The 20,252-nt window shown below is 38.7% G+C and overlaps 1 protein-coding gene across 1 annotated transcript in view; it reads left to right on the forward strand.

The window, feature by feature from the left end:
- Nucleotides 1-20,252, forward strand: part of DYTN (dystrotelin) — a 59,595-nt gene that overhangs the window by 17,860 nt on the left and 21,483 nt on the right. The window contains 2 exon segments of the mRNA XM_043908882.1: nt 1,377-1,488; nt 2,902-3,050. Of these exon segments, the coding sequence (XP_043764817.1) occupies nt 1,377-1,488; nt 2,902-3,050 (261 nt within the window).

Consider the following 20,252-nt stretch of genomic DNA (forward strand, 5'->3'; position numbering starts at 1 on the left):
GTCATACTGAGTGAAGTAAGTTAGATAGAGGAGAAATATTGTATGACATCCCTTACATGCAGAATCTAAAAAGAAATGATACAAATGAGAATTCCATGGACAGAGGAGCCTGGCAGGCTACAGTCCATGGAGTTGCAAAGAGTTGGACACGACTGAGCGACTTTCACTTTTGGGAGATACATGTACACACTGCTATATATAAAATGGACAACCAACAAGGTCCTACTGTATAGCACAGGGAACTCTGCTCAATGTTATGTGGCAGCTTGTTGGGAGAGGAGTTTGGGAGAGAGTGGATACATGTATGTGTATGTCTGACTCCTTGTCCACCTGAAACAGTCACAACATTGTTAATCATCTATACCCAAATGCAAAATAAAAAGCTTTTTTTTGGAAAAAGTATAGATCCCTGATATTTTACAAATGGTATGATTCTATTCATCCTTGAAAGTTACTAATTCTTGACTGTGTGGTCTCACAGCAATGCCCCCCAAAAGCACAACATTTTCCCTGAGTGCCTAAAGACACCCTTCCTTAGCAGAATGTCTCAAGATCTCCTCTCCTCCGACAGGCGATTTAAGGTTGTAACTGTTCATAATAGAGAGTCTGCAGAGCTGGTGTGTTCACAAACTTGGCTGTGTTTGTCACTCAGTCTTGGCTGTTGGAGAAGGAAATGGCAACCCACTCCAGTACCTTTGCCTGGAAAATCCCATGGATGGAGGAGCCCGGTAGGCTGCAGTCCATGGGGTCGCAAAGAGTTGGACACGACTGAGCGGCTTCGCTTGGACTTGGACCTTGGCTGATGGGGAACTCCCGCTCTTCACTGTATTCCTTCCTACGTACAAATTTCTAAAAAAAATGACACATTTATTTTAGATTCTTTTATCTATGATTTTATTTTCCTCAATACCACACAGGAATGCAGGTCCAATATCATCAGATCTCACAAATTCTCAAGAGAATTTAGAATTCTAACTTTTTGGAAATCTCCCAGGTTTCTTTAGATTGGCAATTGCATTGAAATTGCTCATTTTGTGCAGCTACCCAAAATGTGGCCGCAAACTTCAGAGTGTATCTTAAGGGTTGTTGCACACAGTCCCATGCGTATAAAAGACACTTGGTATTTTTTGGTGGGGGAGAGGATAAATCAGGCCTCTTTACTATAGTTTGTTGACAAAATTATATTCATTTGATGTCATATTATAAAAATGACAAATAAAATGAATGATAAAAAGAAGACCTAACTGTACACTCACTCAATAGCTCAGATCCTCAGATATCTCTTATTTATCTTAGGATGCTCCTTCTTCTGACTAATATTTTCTTTGCTCACCTATGAATAGTGATGTAAGTCACACTTCCACTTTAATTGGCAGATACCGCTGTCTGAAGTGTCTCAACTTTGACATCTGCCAAGTGTGTTTCTTATCTAGTCTTCAGGGTGAGTCCCACCAGAAGTCTCATCCCGTGGTTGAGAACTGCATCCAGGTAACATTTAATGCAATGTACCAAGCTATTCATAAGTCTTATCAATGAGAGCTACAGCAATGAAAAAAACGTTCCCATCAGGAAGACCACAGATTCTACTCCTTTCATACATTACAATATTTAAAATTAAAGAAGTGGCAAGCTCAACCTTAAATATCTCTCAATATACATATACTTTACACTGTAGATTTTAATAAAACCTTTTGGAGACAATGGGCCAGAGTCTAATCCGAAGCCACTGACCGGTACTATGTGTAAGAAAATATCTGAGGAATAAGAGGGGAGAGGCATCGGAAATGGATACAGATTAAAAATTTTAAAACTCTCATTTGGTAAAAAAAAAAAAAAACGAAAAAACGATGCAATGAGGTCTCTAGATGCTAGTGCGTTTCAGAAGTTTTCTTTTTTAACATGTCTTTTCCTCAGCGCTAAAATTCAAGTATATTTTTCCTAGTAAAAACAAAAGAGAAAGATTACTATCTCAGTTTTGACTGGAGCCAGTATAAAACTAGACTTTATAGCTGACTTTCAAAAAAAATTTAAAGAAAACTATAAATATGCAGGAAGAGAATTCAGCTCATGATAATAACAAAGAGAAATAGGATACTTTTAAGGCAGAGAGCATTTAAGATTTTCCAGAAATCACTTAGTAGAAATCAGTTTCTCCATGCAGTTGGCCTCACTCTCAAATTCCAAATAGTAAAAGCTGTTGACTAATTACCTTTACTGAAGACAGTTTTCCCTCATGATCTCTTTACCGTGAATGGTCCACCAAAGTCAAGTGCCTCAATCTTGCCAAATAATTTTCAGAGGATATTGCTTTACTAAACTTTATTAACTCAGCTTCTCAGGTTTATTAGCGTATGATCCTCCTATCTAGGGGAAAATAGGTCTTATCGATGTTAGACTGACACCATGTGGTCATTTTGTTATTACACTTTAGATTTCAAGAGTTGAACATTCTGTAACTTCTCATTACTTTGTTTCCTTTTGGCTTACTTGTGGGGTCCATGGATGGACTTCAGGTGGCCTGTGAATCCACTGAACTTTTATGGAAAATTAAATTTATAGGCATTTTTCTGGAAATAAATTTCCAAAGAATCCCTCCAATTAGCATCCATAGACATAGTTCTCTTTCACATCCTCTTTTAGCTTTAGAATTCCACATTCCAGAAGAGGAGTTATTGTGGAAGTTAGGGGGTATTTAATTTGGAAATGGATATTATATGTATGTGAATAGAGAGAGAATGTGAAGAAGTTCAGATGGGATGCAAGTAAAATGATTTTTCTGTGGACATAAAAATTAGTGAAATAATCTTAGAAACTTTCATGGCGGCCAGTCCACCCAAGTAAGGAAAGAAGACTGCGTTAAGGCTGATCTGATGCCCTTTGTACTGTTGGCCATCCCAGCAGATGTCAGCAAAGGACAATACAAAACTCATCCTCAGGACCCTCAGAAACAATCTGCTCCAAGGGCGCTGTAGGAGGAAAGAAGCTGCAAGAAGGCAATGGCTCCTGGACAAGGTGAATCCAAAGGATATGGCTAATCGTGCATGGGCCAGGTGAGTGGATTCCTGCAGGGTGGCAACCCGAAGCCTGGTACTGGGGTTACGCAGCCAGCCCAGGGCATCTGCAGCGGGGGAAGGGGTAAGATGCTGTTCCCCTCTAGAAACAACCTTTAATTTTAAAGTAGAACAAGAGACAAAACTACCTTTAAGTGGCCCGTCCCATCACTTAGTTATCCCAGCTGAAGACCTCAGACAGACACAGATTTTTAATATTAGAGGATTTGAATAACTTTCTCCAACATCTTTCTTTTTCATTGGTTTACTTTGGAAAGCCTAATTCAGAATTAATATTTTATTTTAAAAAAGGAAAAGAAAGACACATTCCATCACTCACAACCATATGCTGTTCACATTTCAGTATTACCAAATCAGGAATTATGCTGTGGATACAGATTTTCATTCTTTTTTCCATATACATTAAATGGAGAGCATTTGTCCTGTCATTAGTGGTGCTAGTGGTAAAGAACCCGCCAGCCAATGCAAGAGACACAAAAGAGGTGGGTTCAATCCCTGGATCAGGAAGATCCCCGAAAGTAGGAAATGACAACCCACTCCAGTATTCTTGCCTAGAAAACCCCGTGGACAGAGGAGCCTGGTGGACTATAGTCCGTAGGGTCGCAGAGTCATACAAAACTGAAGCAACTTAGCATGTAGCTTCTTCCATCATTTCAATGACCTCACTCTCATCCTTATAAAGAAGTGCCATAATTTAGAAGCAATCCCTTAACATTTTGATTCTTTTCAAATTTTGCCCCCCGCTAAAATTCTGTAGTCAACATCCCTATATGTGCATTTTCCTATATGTTTAATACTTCGTTAAGATAAATTCACCCAAGTAAAACAGTTGCATTAAAAGTTGTGAATTTTGTTAATCCGCAAAATTCAGAATTCCAATCTGTGTTCCAAAGGGCTACTCAAAGGACACCCATCACCCTGGTAACTGAGATCATCCATCACACACTTGAGTACCAGCCTAAAGGTGACCTTTTAAAAGTCATCATGACCTGAAAGTTTGAAGTCACTATTTCTTTATAATTTAAAACTCCAGAAGATAAAGAAAGAGGCACTATTTCCATGGGCTTATGATCATGAAACTTTTGGAAGGAAAGCAGCCAGAATAATCCATGCACTCTTATTTTATCTACCAGAAGTGTAAAAATAGATCACTTTAATAAAATTGATATTAATTTGTTAATTTCTTCTGTAATTCTCTAAACTTCTCAGATATCTATCAGCATATTTCCATCTCAATCCTAGACCCTATTTGTGTGGTCATTTTGTCACTTTATAGTTTGGTGTAATTTCATATATTTTTATAGCTTTCTGAAAGGAAAAATACGTATTGACTTGGAAATTAGATACCATGCCTATACCTTAACCACATTTACCTAGCAGGTGGTTATCACCGGACTCATAAAGTTAGAGAATTTGGCTAACTCTAGTTCATCTTCTCTTTGGCTGCGCTTGGTCTTGGCTGCATTTGCGGGCTTTCTCTGGTTGCGGTGAGTGGGGTCTCCTCTTGGTTGTGGTGTGTGGGGCTCTTATCGTGGTGGCTTCTCTTGCTGTGGAGCACAGGCTGTGGCGCTCCGGCCCAGTCGTTGTGGCACGGGGATTTAGCTGCTCAGGAGCATATGGAATCTTCCTGGACTGGAGATCAAACCCATGTCCCCTGCATTGGCAGGCAGAGTCTTATCCACTGCGCCATCAGGGAAGTCCTGGCTATCATCTTGATGTATATCTTCAACATAGCACAAATAATTTAAATTTAAAAATAAAAGCAAAGATATTAGGTAGCAACTCATCTGTCATCTTCAAGCCATTTATTTCACCTTTCCCTAGCAGAGTAACACTAAACTCTGACAATTAGTCAGCTGGATTTATTGCATACTTGAAATCTTCTCCAGATCCCTCCATTCTCATAGTTAGAACACCAAGATTGATGCTCTTATTTGCATTTCTTTTGGCCACAGAAGCCTGGCTGATCTCTAAAAAAAAAACAAAGTAAGATGGTATTCCTCACACATTCATTTCTCCCAAACTTACTGTAGGCCTTAAGCCCCTCCATTAGCTTCGCATTGTTTTTAAGCTAAAGACTGAACACTGTAAGATGACTTAGAAAACTCCTGCGTGTTTGAGCCACGCTGGGAACCTCTCCAGGTCCATTCTCCCCTCCACACCTCTGTTCTCCAGTTCTGTTCCTCCCTCCTCACCATAGGACTAAGCCCTATCCCCCAGTCTCACAATTAAAACCTTTACTTTAAAGAACTGGTATCCTTAGACCACCTCTTTGCATGGCTGGACTCCTTACCTCTTAAATACTCGCAAAAGGTCTAGTCAGATGTCAGCTCATCCTTAAGGCCCTGCCTGACTACCTATTTTACCATTTTATCCCCTGTCCCCACTCTGACACTCCCAAACTCCCTCCCTTGTTTTATTTCTCTTCAAAAGTATTTCATCAGCATCTGATGTTCTATATATTCACTTTTTTCGCTTTAATGGAAACTCCATTGGGGGAGGGAACTTTTATTGTTTCCAGTTGTATTTCCAGAATTTACAGCAGCATCTCAGTATGATAAATGCACAATAAATATTTGCTGAATACTGATGGACTGAATAATAAAATGAGTGGATGCATGATAGAGGAATTGATGGATGGTTGGATTGATAACATGGGTCTCTTAGAATGGAGTATGAAGTGTCACAAGGAGTAATTAATTATCCAGTGTTGGAAGACGTTCAGTTCAGTTCAGTTCAGTTCAGTTCTGTTGCTCAGTCATGTCTGACTCTTTGCGACCCCATGAATTGCAGCACGCCAGGCCTCCCTGTCCATCACAAACTCCCGGAGGTTACTCAAACTCATGTCCATCGAGTCGGTGATGCCATCCAGCCATCTCATCCTGTCATCCCCTTCTCCTCCTGCCCCCAATCCCTCCCAGCATCAAGGTCTTTTCCAATGAGTCAACTCTTCACATGAGGTGATCAAAGTATTGGAGTTTCAGCTTCAGCATCAGTCCTTCCAATGAACACCCAGGACTGATCTCCTTTAGGATGGACTGGTTGAATCTCCTTGCAGTCAAAAGGACTCTCAAGAGTCCTCCAACACCACAATTCAAAAGCATCAATTTTTCGGTGCTCAGCTTTCTTCACAGTCCAACTCTCACATCCATACATGACCACTGGAAAAACCATAGCCTTGACCAGATGGACCTTTGTTGGCAAAGTAATGTCTCCGCTTTTTAATATGCTATCTAGGTTGGTCATAACTTTTCTTCCAAGGAGTAAGCGTCTTTTAATTTCATGGCTGCAGTCACCATCTGAACTGATTTTGGAGCCCAAAAACATAAAGTCTGACACTGTTTCCACTGGCTCCCCATCTATTTCCCATGAGGTGATGGGACCAGATGCCATGATCTTAGTTTTCTGAATGTTAAGCTTTAAGCCAACTTTTTCACTCTCCTCTTTCACTTTCATCAAGAGGCTTTTTAGTTCCTCTTCACTTCCTGCCATAAGGGTGGTGTCATCTGCATTTCTGAGGTTATTGATATTTCTCCCAGCAATCTTGATTCCAACTTGTGCTTCTTCCAGCCCAGCGTTTCTCATGATGTACTCTGCATACAAGTTAAATAAGCAGGGTGACAATATACAGCCTTGACATATTCCTTCTCCTATTTGGAACCAGTCTGTTGTTCCATGCCCAGTTCTAACTGTTGCTTCCTGACCTGCATACAGGTTTTTCAAGAGGCAGGTCAGGTGGTCTGGTATTCCCATCTCTTTCAGAATTTTCCACAGTTTGTTGTGATCCACACAGTCAAAGGCTTTGGCATAGTCAATAGCAGAAATAGATGTTTTTCTGGAACTCTCTTGCTTTTTCAATGATCCAACAGATGTTGGCAATTTGATCTCTGGTTCCTCTGCCTTTTCTAAATCCAGCTTGAACACCTGGAAGTTCTCAGTTCACGTATTGCTGAGACCTGGCTTGGAGAATTTTGAGCATTACTTTACTAGCATGTGAGATGAGTGCAATTGTGTGGTAGTTTGAGCATTCTTTGGCATTGCCTTTCTTAGGGATTGGAATGAAAACTGATCTTTTCCAGTCCTGTGGCCACTGCTGAGTTTTCCAAATTTGCTGGCATATTGAGTGCAGCATTTTCACAGCATCATCTTTTAGGATTTGAAATAGCTCAACTGGAATTCCATCACATCCACTAGCTTTGTTCTAGTGACGTTTAAATCTGGGACAGAAAGATAAAGAAGTCTTGTTCTTATCCAGTGAGTGGCCTTGGGGAATGTTTCTAAGACTTTGTTTTTTTCACGTGATGATAGAGATAACTTGTTCTTCCTACTCCCAGAGTAGTGTTTATGGAGATAAGATGAAAAAAGGGAATTGTAAGCCCTATGCAAAGCTAGGACTTGCCAATATCCATTGGATCATAGAAAAAGGAAGAAAATTCCAGAAAAACATCTACTTTTGCTTCATTGACTATGCTATAGCCTTTGACTGTGTGGATCACAACAAACTGTGGAAAGTTCTTAAAGACATGATAACAGACCACCTTACCTGCCCCCTGAGAAACCTGTATGCAGGTCAAGAAACCAACAGTTAGGACCAGGCATGGAACAGTAGACTGGTTCAAACTTGGGAAAGAGCTATATACATCTGTATACAGCTTTATACATCAAGACTGTATATTGTCACCCTGCTTATTTAACTTTATGCAGAGTACATCATGTGAAATTCTGGATTGATGAAGGGCAAGCTGGAATCAAGATTGCCTGAGGAAATATCATAACCTCAGATATGCAGATGAAACCATCCTTATGGCAGAAAGTGAAGAGGAACTGAAGACCCTCTTGATAAATGTGAAAGAGGAGAGTGAAAAAGCTGGCTTAAAACTCAGCATTCAAAAAATGAAGATCATGGCATCCTGTCCCATCACTTCATGGCAAATAGGTAGGGAAACAATGGAAACAGTGACAGATTTTATTTTCTTGGGCTCCAAAATCACTGCAGATGGTGACTGCAGCTATGAAGTTAAAAGACACTTGCTTCTTCGGAAGGAAAAAACTATGACAAACCTAGACAGCATACTAAAAGCAGAGACATTATTTTGCTGAAAAAGGTCCATCTAGTCAAAGCTATGGTTTTTCCAGTAGTCATGTATGGATGTGAGAATTGGACAGTAAAGAAAGTTGAACGCTGAGGAATTGATACTTTTTAGCTGTGGTGTTGGAGAAGACTCTTGAGCATCCCTTGGACTGCAAGGAGATCCAACCAGTCCATCCTAAAGGAAATCAGTCCTGAATATTCATTGGAAGGATTGATGCTGAAGTTGAAGTTGCAATACTTTGGCCACCTTATGCAAAGAGCTGGTTCGTTAAAAAAAAGACCCTGATGCTGGGGAAGATTGAAGGAAGGAAGAGAAGGGGATGATAGAGGACAAGATGGTTGGATGGCATCAATGACTCGGTGGACATGAGTTTGAGCAAACTCTGGAGTTGATGAAGGACAGGAAGCCTGGCATGCTGCAGTCCGTGGGGTTTCAGAGTCAGAGATGAGTGAGGAACTGAACAACAGCAACGTGCAGAGCTAAAGGTTCTTAAAATGTCAGTGTGTTATATTCTGTTCACCAGAAAGTGCCAGCCCCGTAAACACACAAGTGCAGTGTACCGCAGAGTAATCACTTATTTTCTTATACTCTCATTGCATTCTGTAAAAATAAGTGCGCTATGTCAGAAATGATTGTATTTGTCTGTTCATTAGACATAAATTCTCTATGAGCAGGGAGTTCTCTTTTTTTTTTTTTTAAGTCTTTTTTGTCTGCAATAACTCAAGATGGTAAGATACTTTAAATAGTTTTTGAATGAGGGAATGAAATTAAATGCAGTTGTATAAAATGAAATATGCCTGACCTTAAACTACTCTACTCTATGCTATTTTAGCTATGTTGGTAATAAACACATGTCTGCATTTACCCCTAGTGTCTGACCCGGACAGGATGGCCTGGGAGATTTTCTGTAGTCATCCCTGAACTTCTTTACATTCTCATTTCTAGATTATCAAGAGGAAAGGGAATGGAAGTTTTGTTCCTCTTGTTGGTTAATTAGCTCCATATCAACTAAGTAGTTGAAAGAGAGAGACAGCACAGAGAAAAAGCTGAACTACTCTGTTGTTATTTTTTTTTTATATTAGATTGAATAACTGACTTAACATTTTCTAACAAGATTCTCCTCAATGTCACACCTGATCATTAAAACTTATTACAACCTCTCATAAAATCCTACTTTTATAACAGGCTCTCCAGTCAGTGTAATAGATCTGAAGGACCAATGTATGAGTGTACAACTGAACCAGTAGAAATAGCAGCCTCAGAGACCTTCAAACAAAAGCTTCAAAGACTATCTCAGGCTCAGCAAACCAATGGCAGCAACCCACATCATCAGGTGAGACCAAAGAGGAAAAGAACAATCAAAGCACAATTAATCTGGACTTGCATTGGTGTGGTGAACTGCCATGGGCCATTCCTTAATTTGGGGAATATTTTCAAGCTGCTAATATGATCAAAGAAAAATCTAGGAGCGTCTTTCTTTTTTGAAGCTCATTATAAGCTGTTTTTATTGTCATTCAAGCTTCAAAATTATCAACACAGCTAAGAACTAGGTTAGTAGGTTTTCCTTCTTCTAATCCACTATTAGGAATGTATTTCTTAAAATAGCTTATTTCCAGTCATAAAGTGCTACATATTTATTGTAAAGTTTGGAAAATTCAGAGACGAGCAAAGAGCAAAATTAAAACTGCAATCAATCTCTAACTATTGTTAATATTTTTGGTTTCTTATTTTCTCTGCAAATATTTCAAATATAGTTTACATCATACTGCAAAATGTGTTGATCATATAGTTCTATAACTGTAAGTTATATTGTGGGTGTTTTCCCATTGCTGTTACAGTTCTTCAAGAACATCTTAATGGTTGTATATTTTTTACTTAAATGGACTGAGCAATATTTATCTAACACCTCCTCTGTTGTTGGATATTTGGGTTATTTCCAACTTTTGCTATAATTTCAACATTTACTACTGAAATCTTCATACCTTAATCTTTGTACATGGCTCCCCACTTATTTCATGAGTGTATATTTTGTGAAGTGGAATCACTAAGTGAGAAGTGGGAACATTTTAAAGACTCTTCATACAAAATTGCTATTTAAAAAGGATATACCAAATTACACTCCTAGTGAGTTCAAGTAACTCTCTGAATCTTTGTTAATATTGACTATTAACAATTTTAAATTTTGTTAATTTTATGAGGAGGATATAGTTTATTTGCCATAATTTCTATTTCTCTGATTAAGGGTGAAATGAAACTTCCTTTTCCCCACATAGTTTAGAAGGTAGTTATATTTCCTTTCTGCTGTTTGCTGCTCATTTGTACTGATGCATCAACTTGATTTATTAATGGATTTTAACTTTTTAAATGTTAAGCTTAACTGTGCAGAACCTTTCTTTATAGTTATTTTCTTTAATCTTATTTATAATGTGTCTTGTTATATAGACATTTTCAATTCTTATGAAAGTGCTCTCAATCTTAACATTCCTGTCTTTTTACACAGCTTTATGCTAGGAAAGTTCTTACCATTAAGAAATCAAATGACTTTTTAGCTGTATTTGTTTTAACACTATTTGATTGCTTTTTAACATTTTTTTTTCTTTTCTTTTTTTTTTTTTATTAGTTGGAGGCTAATTACTTCACAACATTTCAGTGGGTTTTGTCATACATTGATATGAATCAGCCATAGATTTACACATATTCCCCATCCCGATCCCTCCTCCCACCTCCCTCTCCACCCGATTCCTCTGGGTCTTCCCAGTGCACCAGGCCCGAGCACTTGTCTCATGCATCCCACCTGGGCTGGTGATCTGTTTCACCATAGACAGTATACATGCTGTTCTTTCGAAACATCCCACCCTCACCTTCTCCCACAGAGTTCAAAAGTCTGTTCTGTACGTCTGTGTCTCTTTTTCTTAAAGTTTAAATATAGCTGGCTGTTATTTTGATACATATTAGAAAGTGAGGGTATTCCCTTACTCTTACTTTGCATTTAAATAGCCAGTTTTCTCTGACTTCAAGTTAATCTTTTCCTTTTTTAAAATTCTATGTAGTGGTTTATTTAGTATATATTATAATTTTTACCATTTTAGAATGTGTTTTATTGCCATTTATTTGGCTCAATTGCTTTTAATTTTATTTTTAACACAAGAATATTTTTTAATCATTCTAGCTTTAATGGCAACCCACTCCAGTGTTCTCGCCTTGAGAATCCCAGGGATGGGGGAGCCTGGTGGGCTGCCATCTATGGGGTCGCACAGAGTCGGACACGACTGAAGTGACTTAGCAGCAGTAGCAGCTTTATGATACCATTAGCATATTATAGAACAAATTTGCTTTCTTCAATTCAAAATGCATTCATTATGATCTTTCACACCATCAATTTAACTCACATGGGATAATTCACAAAGTAACCCAAAGTTGATAGTTTCCATTTTTGTTTGTTTGTTTTTCCTATTGAGATATAATTGATATATAACATTACATTAGTTGCAGATGTACAACATAATAATTCAATGTATGTACAACTGTGTTATGCTCACCATTAGTCTAGTCAATGTCCTCCACGACACATAGTTACAAACAGTTTTTCTTTCAGTAAGAATGTTTAAGATCAACTCTCTTAGCAACTTTTGAATATACAACTAACTATGTTACTAACTATAGTCACCATGCTGTATCAGAGCTTATTTACTTTTTAACTGGAACTTTGCATCTTCTGATCACCTTCATCCATTTTGTCTCCCTCCTATATCCTGCTTCAGCAATCACTGGTCTATTTTTGGTTTTGGGGTATTTTTGCTGTTTTTTTTTTTAAGATTCCACATACAAGTTAGATCATGCAGTATTACTCTTCCACTGTCTACTATTTCAAATAAAATAATGCCTTCGAGGTCCATCCATGTTGTTGCAAATGAAAAAATTTCCTCCTTCTTATGGTTCATTTATATATTTTATATATAGACAGATAGATATAGATATATCACATTTTCTTTATCCATTCATCCATCAGTGGACATTTAGGTTGCTTCCATGTCTTGGCTATTGTAAACAATGCTGCAGTGAAAATGGGTGTGAGACTATCTTTTTGAGTTACTGTTCTTGTTTCCTTTGGATAAATATTCTGGAATGGACTTTATGGATCGTATGATAGTTCTATCTCTGATTTTTTGAGGAATCTCCAAACTGTTTTCCATAGTGGCTGCATCAGTCTACATTCCCATCAATAGTGCACAATGGTTTCCTTTTCTGCACATCCTCACCAACACTTGTTACTTCTTGTGTTTTTGATAATAGATGTTCTAATAGGAATGAAGTGATATCTCATTGTGGTTTTAATTTGCAAGTTCCTGATGAGTGTCTTCTCATGTTCCTGTTGGCCATTTGTATGTCTTCTTTGGAAAAGTGTCTATTCGTAGAAATTCTGTTCATTTTAAAAATTAGATTATTTGTAGTTTTTGTTAGTTATAGGACATGTGTATGTGTCTGTCTGTCTATCTATATGTCTGTGTGTCTGTGTACATTTTTTCTTTGACCTTTGTGTTAGTTCAAACTGCTGTCTTTGTTTTCTGTGATCCCTAGGCATCTAGAATGCAAAAGTAGGAAGTCAAGAAATACCTGGAGTAACGGGCAAATTTGGCCTTAGAGTACAGAATGAAGCAGGGCAAAGGCTAACAGAGTTTTCCAAGAGAAAGCACTGGTCATAGCAAACACCCTCTTCCAACAACACAAGAGAAGACTCTACACATAGACATCACCAGAATGTCAATGTGGAAATCATATTGATTATAAGTCTTTGCAGCCAAAGATGGAGAAGCTCTATACAATCAGCAAAAACAAGACTGGGAGCTGACTGTGTGAGCTCCTTATTGCCAAGTTCAGACTTAAATTGAAGAAAGTAGGGAAAACCACTAGACCATTCAGGTACGACCTAAATTAAATCCCTAACGATTATACAGTGGAAATGACAAATAGATTCAAGGGATTAGATCTGATAGACAGAGTGCCTGAAGAACTATGGATGAAGGTTCGTGACATTGTACAGGAGGCAGAGATCAAGACCATCCCCAAGGAAAAGAAATGCAAAAAGGCAAAATGGTTGTCTGAGGAGGCCTAACAAACAGCTGTGAAAAGAGGAGAAGCAAAAAGCAACGGAGAAAAGGAAAGATAAACCCATTTGAGTGCAGAGTTCCAAAGAAGAGCAAGGAGAGATAAGAAAGCTTTCCTCAGTGATCAATGCAAAGAAATAGAGGAAAAAAATAGAATGGAAAAGACTAGAGATCTCTTCAATAAAATCAGAGATACCAAGGGAATATTTCATGCAAAGATGGGCACAATAAAGGACTGAAGTGGTATGGATCTAACAGAAGCAGAAGATATTAAGAAGAGGTGGCAAGAATACACAGAAGAACTATACAAAAAAGATCTTCATGACCCAGATAATGACGATGGTGCGATCATTCACCTAGAGTCAGACATCCTAAAATGCGAAGTCAGGTGGGCCTTAGGAAGCATCACTATGAACAAAGCTAGTGGAGGTGATGGAATTCCAGTTGAGCATTTCAAATCCTAAAAATTGATGCTTTTAAAGTGCTTCACTCAATATTCCAGCAAATTTGGAAAACTCGGCAGTGGCCACAGGACTGGAAAAGATCAGTTTTCATTCCAATCCCAAAGAAAGGCAATGCCAAAGAATACTCAAACTACTGCACAATTGCACTCATCTCACACACTAGCAAAGTAATGCTCAAAATTCTCCAAGCCAGGCTTCAACAGTAGGTGAACCATGAACTTCCAGATGTTCAAGCTGGATTTAGAAAAGGCAGAGGAACCAGAGATCAAATTGCCAGCATCTGTTGGATCATTGAAAAAGCAAGAGAGTTCCAGAAAAACATCTATTTCTGCTATTGACTATGCCAAAGCCTTTGACTGTGTGGATCACAACAAACTGTGGAAAATTCTCAAAGAGATGGGAATACCTCCTGACCTGCCTCCTGAGAAATCTGTATGCAAGTCAAAAAGCAACAGTTAGAACTGGACATGGAACAACAGGCTAGTTCCAAATTGCGAAAGGAGTAAATCAAGGCTGTATATTGTCACCCTGCTTATTTAACTTATATGCAGAGTACATCATGAGAAATGCTGGGCTGGAGGAAGCAGAAGCTGGAATCAAGATTGCTGGGAGAAATATCAATAACCTCAGACATACAGATGATACCAACCTTATGGCAGAAAGTGAAGAACTCAAGAGCCTCTTGATGAAAGCGGAAGAGTAGAGTGAAAAAGTTGACTTAAAACCCAACATTCAGAAAACTAAGATCATGGCATCTGGTCCCATCACTTCATGGCAAATAGATGGGGAAACAGTGACAGACTTTATTTTGGGGGGCTCCAAAATCACTGCAGATTGTGACTGCAGCCATGAAATTAAAAGACGCTTACTCCTTGGAAGAAAAGTTATGACCAACCTAGATAGCATATTAAAAAGCAGAGACATTACTTTGCCAACAAAGGTCCATCTAGTCAAAGCTATGGTTTTTCCAGTGGTCATGTATGGATGTGAGAGGTGGACTCTAAAGAAAGCTGAGCACCGAAGAACTGATGCTTTTGAACTGCGATGTTGGAGAAGACTCTTGAGAGTCCCTTGGACTGCAAGGAGATCCAACCAGTCCATCCTAAAGGAAATCAGTCCTGAATACCCATTGGAAGGACTGATGCTGAAGCTGAAACTCCAGTACTTTGGCCACCTGATGAGAAGAACTGACTCACTGGAAAATACCCTCATGCTGGGAAAGATTGAAGATGGGAGGAGAAAGGGGACGGCAGAGGATGAGGTGGTTGGATGGCATCACTGACTCAATGGACATGTGTTTGAGTAAACTCTGGGAGTTGGTGATGGACAGGGTTGCCTGGCATGCTGCAGTCCATGGGGTCGCAAAGAGTCGGACAGGACTGAGAGACTGAACTGAAGGCATCTAGAATGTGATGAGACAGGTTAGACAGAAGCCACTGCATTAGACAGAAAAAATCATAATAGTGGTCTGTGGTCCAGATCTTCCCTTTCTTCTCCAGGCAGAAGCCGAATGTTCTTGTATTGTTGTTCAGTCAGTGTATCTTGATGGAAAGGAGGATCCAGGGCTTGCTTTTCCACCATCTTGATAGCATCACTCTTATTTTTCAAGTGTTGTTCAGTCACTCAGTCGTGTCTGACTCTTTGAAACCCCATGGACTGCAGCATGCCAGGCTTCCCTGTCCTTCATCATCTCTCTGAGCTTGCTCAAACTCATGTACATTGAGTCAGTACTGTTAATAAACAATTATTCTTCTAGGAAATCTTTAAAATCGTTTGTAAGGTGCCAAATTAGTCTGTTAGTATTTCATTTAGACTTGCATTAAACCTATATGTTGTTGTGACAATATCTGTCATCTTTGTGGTATTTAGGTCTCTACTTTTTTCAGCTCTTTCTCAGTAAAAGTTCTCAGTAAAAAAAGGTTATATGTAGCTTACTTCTTATCATTCTGTGTTTCTCACTGGGGACACCCTGGGTATCACATATTTATTGCTATTGTGAATAAAGGTTTTTCTAATTTTACCTTTTTTGTAGCTAGATTGATGACGGTTATGGATTTCTGAATTGGTATCTTGTAAAGAAAAACCTTTCTGAACTCTTAGTAATTTCAAATATTGGTTTAGCTTGAATCTCTTGCTGCTAGGTAGGCAATCAAAAGGTTTGTTTCAGTGTCTTTCTTTCTAGTATCTAAACCTCTCATTTCTCTTTCATGTCTTAATTCCTGGGAGGCTCCAGATCTTTCACAACAAAATTCATTAATGCAAGAGATGATGGGGCTTGTATCAGATGATCTTAAATTGGATCAACTTTAATGGGTGTTTTTCTAGTATTTCTTCATTAAATACTATGGTGTTAGTTGTCTGTTTGAGATTCCTTCTAGTATGGGGAAAGTCATTTTCTTTTTCTTTTTTAAGAAATTTTTTGGGGGTATGCAGTCAGAATTGATTTTGAATTTATTTGTTTTATATCCCATGTTTTCTCTTCTTGAAAGCATTGCACTAATAGCATCCCTGATAGTAAATATTCCTGGGATTGTGGGGACTAAAAGCTAAACCTGTTTATAGTAAATTATTCTCTAACTACACTTTAGATTTTATTTGCTCATTTTTTATTTAGAATTGCATTATTTATGAATCAGAATAGTCTCTTTTTCTCTCTCAATATGATTTTTGTTGGTTTTGAGCATTTGAGGTTTGGTAGCTACATGTAAGCAACTAGTTATTATTCATCTTAACAATTTTTCTAACATAAGGACCATTTATTTCTTTAGACCAAGTTCAAGAGTAAAAGCTTATGACATGGGAACCTTTATAATATTTAGATAAAATTTTCAGTTCACAGTTCAAGAGTTAAATAGACACAATTCAAGAAGACCCGAGGACATTGGAATCTTTATAGTATTTAGATAAAGTTTTCTGTTTCCTCAGGCTTAGTAATCTCTTCATACTTCTTCATACTTTCTTCAGTTAACTTTGATAATTTAATTTTCTTGAAGAAATTATCTACTTCATGATTTTCAAATTTAATTAAGAAAGTTATTTTAAACTTATTATTTCATTCATTTTTCAATTCTTCAAATTTCTTTTAATTCAACTCAAATATTCTCAGCTTTTACCCCAAGAGAAAAAAGTGGCATTTGTATCAGAAGGGTCAAACTAAATATGTTAGGAAAACCTGTAATACGCTCAAAATACAAAACTGCACATCTGTCTTTGGCCTATTTAATACACTTAATTGCATAGCTTTTCCTGAATATAATAGATCAGGTTAATCTGATGTTCACAAGGATCAAGTACATCATAACTTTTCTATCCAGTTAAGAACTATGAATTAATGGCAACGGTGATATATGCAATTAATTACAGTATAATTTGTATTGCCCATTTGCAGTATTTTTAGAAGACTGCATAGTGACATTCTTAAGGAGATACAAACCTAACCTTATTTACATGTAGATGAGGAACATAAATGTTCCCTTACCTGTTGCCCCCTAAAGAGTGGGCAGTTCCAACCCCAGCACATGCTACCTCTGATGTACAACTGTCTTGTTCACTGCCTTAGTAGATAAAGTTTAACTTTGAGAGGACTCTGCCTATTCAATTTTGATATCTTTAAATTACTCCAGTGTCCATAGATAATAAGTCTCCTCCCAAAACTTCAAAATAAAGCTTACATGCAGACAAGGCTTTCTTCTGCCCACAATTCCTTAATTTGACAACTCAGTATCCTAAGATTCTATGTATTATAATTTAAAAGTTGGGAACGTGGGGGAATTAGTTCATCTGTACATAAAGAATGGATAAGGCAATGGCAACCCACTCCAGTACTCTTGCATGGAAAATCCCATGGACAGAGGAGCCTGGTAGGCTTCAGTCCATGGGGTCGCGAAGAGTCGGATGCGACTGAGCGACTTCACTTTCACTTTTCACTTTCATGCATTGGAGAAGGAAATAGCAACCCATTCCAGTGTTCTTGCCTGGAGTATCCCAGGGATGGGGGAGCCTGGTGGGCTGCCGTCTATGAGGTCGCACAGAGTCGGACACGACTGAAGCGACTTAGCAGCAGCAGCAGTACATAAAGAAAATGTTCAGGAGTTTTCAAAGGGAAGAGTTGAGACAGAAAAGTGAAAGAAGCATAAGAGAGAGGAAACTTAAAAAAGCAAAATCCCAGTGAAATATTTTTTCATCAAAGGGATTAGAAATGCTTCCTGTTTTTTTTAAGCGTACATTCTGCAACTACTTTATCATGTTTCAATCAGTTGTTGATTTGCCCTCCCATGTGTAACTCCACTTGTAGGCGTTCCTTTCATCATCATAATCAGTACAGTCAGATCCTAAGGAAGGTCTTCAAAATATGATCATCTGTGATGTTTTTCAATCAAAGAGAAATTAGAGTTCCCATATTGCAGTTGCTCTGGGTAGCAGTGCGGGTGGAGAGTAAGTCTTGTGACCACCCAGGCATGGGCTGGGCCGCTGCCTCTGGGCGATGGCCTTTCAGATCTGCGTGCGTTTTCATCAGCAGCTCAGGCAGCCAAGCCCCTGACTGCCTCACTGCACACCCAGCAAGGCTTCTGGCTGGAGTTAGGCATGGGGGCGACCAACGAGGAGCTGTTCCACCTCCTGCATTGAATAAAAGCGGAAGAAAAGTCATTCTCACTGAGCAGTTTGTTTCACTTTTTAAATGTTTATCTTTTTTTAATTGGAGCATAATAGCTTTACAATGTTTTGTTCGTTTCTGCTGTACAGTGGAGTAAATCAGTTATATGTTTACATAAATCTCCTCCTTCTAGAGCCTCCCTCCCTCCCCTGCCCCATCTCACCCCTCCAGGTCATCTCAGAGCCCTGAGCTCTCTGTTCTATATGGCAGCTTCTCACTAGCTATCTGCTGTACTCATGGTCGTGTATATATCTGAAGAAGGGAATGGCAACCCACTCCAGTATTTTTTCTGGAAGTCCATGGACAGAGAAGGCTGGTGGACTACAGTCCATGGGATCGCAAAGAGTCGGACGTGACGGAACACTAACACGTTCACTTTTCAGTGTATATGTATCGGTCCTACTCTCCCAATTCATCTCACCCATCCCCTACTGTGTCCACACATCCATTCTCTATGTCTGCACCTCTATTCCTGCCCTGAAAACATTTAAAATTATACAAATAAGACTTGAATCTGTTTGCCTTGTATTTTAAAACAGTTAAAATATTACAGATAAGGGTAAAGTCCTTTTCAGCCATAATTCCCAGCCCAAATCTGGTCCCTAGTTTTCTAGAGGTTATCGGTTTGGGGTATATCTTGCAGACCTTGTACGACACATACAACTATTCAAATATTCATTTGTGTGTGTGTGTGCCCAAAGGGGACAAATGGCTACTATCTATTAAACTTAATATCTGGGGGAAAACTTAAAACCTGGAACTTGCACATATATGCACAAGAAGGTATGAACCACTTTGTTCACTGCAACACTGCTTATTAATTCTGAAAAGTTGGAAACAGAGGAAAAGTTGGAAACAGGAAGTATCCTTCCGTTGCAAATGACTAAGTCATGATGCCTGTTCTCTGGATATACCATGATACATCCATATGTGCTAACCTTTAATGCTTCTCAGTTGCAGGACGGTATGTACCATATGATAACATTGATATTAATGATGTAGATTCCACTGATTCACCATGACCTATGCTAGGCATGTAGAAATTGTTTGAATATTTGAATGAAGAGGTAGACAGGCACGAGTCACTCAGAAGGGCCACAAAGAGCAGGTACCCAACCAGACAATGTGACTTCAAGTCTGTAGCTCACTTTTTTTCCCTGCCCCACCCTCTTTCTCTTGTAGGCTATTCTATGGAAGAACGTTCCCCAAGTGCCCAGTCCCTCTTCAGATTATTAATAGGGAGGAGAGAAGGCCACAGGGCATAGCCGCAGCTGCCTATCAATGTAGAATAATGAAATCTAATCTCCCATACAGACCTGTGGTCTGGTACATGGTGGTGCCCCAGGAGCCTGGGCCAGGCTGGGTCAGGTCAGGACTTGCTCTTAGGGTGCAGTTCAGGAAGCAGCTAAGTTTGCTGAGAAAAATCCTGTATGAGAACTGAGCTGATGATTATTAACTCAAAGAGACTCGGTGAATGCCAAGAGAAATGATGAATCTCAATGCACATGAAATGGAAAGATAAGAAACTTTCAATAGGAGGTACAAGTGAAAGATTTCTTGAGCCAAGAGAAATAAAATAATCCAGCTGCTTTTTGCAGATGCCTTTGGGGAAGATGTTCTGGGCAACAACGAAACTCAGGCAAAAGACTATTGTGACTTATTTTTAAAACCTAAAAATTTTACTCATGTTTGTATATCTTTAAAGAGAAGTGTCTCATGTAAAAATGAGATGATGTGATAGCACTTTGAGCATACAAACACTCGTCACTTTTTGAAAAAGAACATTTTTGAAATATCATTATCATGTTATTATGAATTTTTAGGAATATGGATTAAATTCAAATCAAAGACTTATTTTCTCTATT

Source organism: Cervus elaphus, chromosome 8 (assembly GCF_910594005.1).
Source record: "Cervus elaphus chromosome 8, mCerEla1.1, whole genome shotgun sequence".
Lineage (NCBI taxonomy): Eukaryota > Metazoa > Chordata > Mammalia > Artiodactyla > Cervidae > Cervus > Cervus elaphus.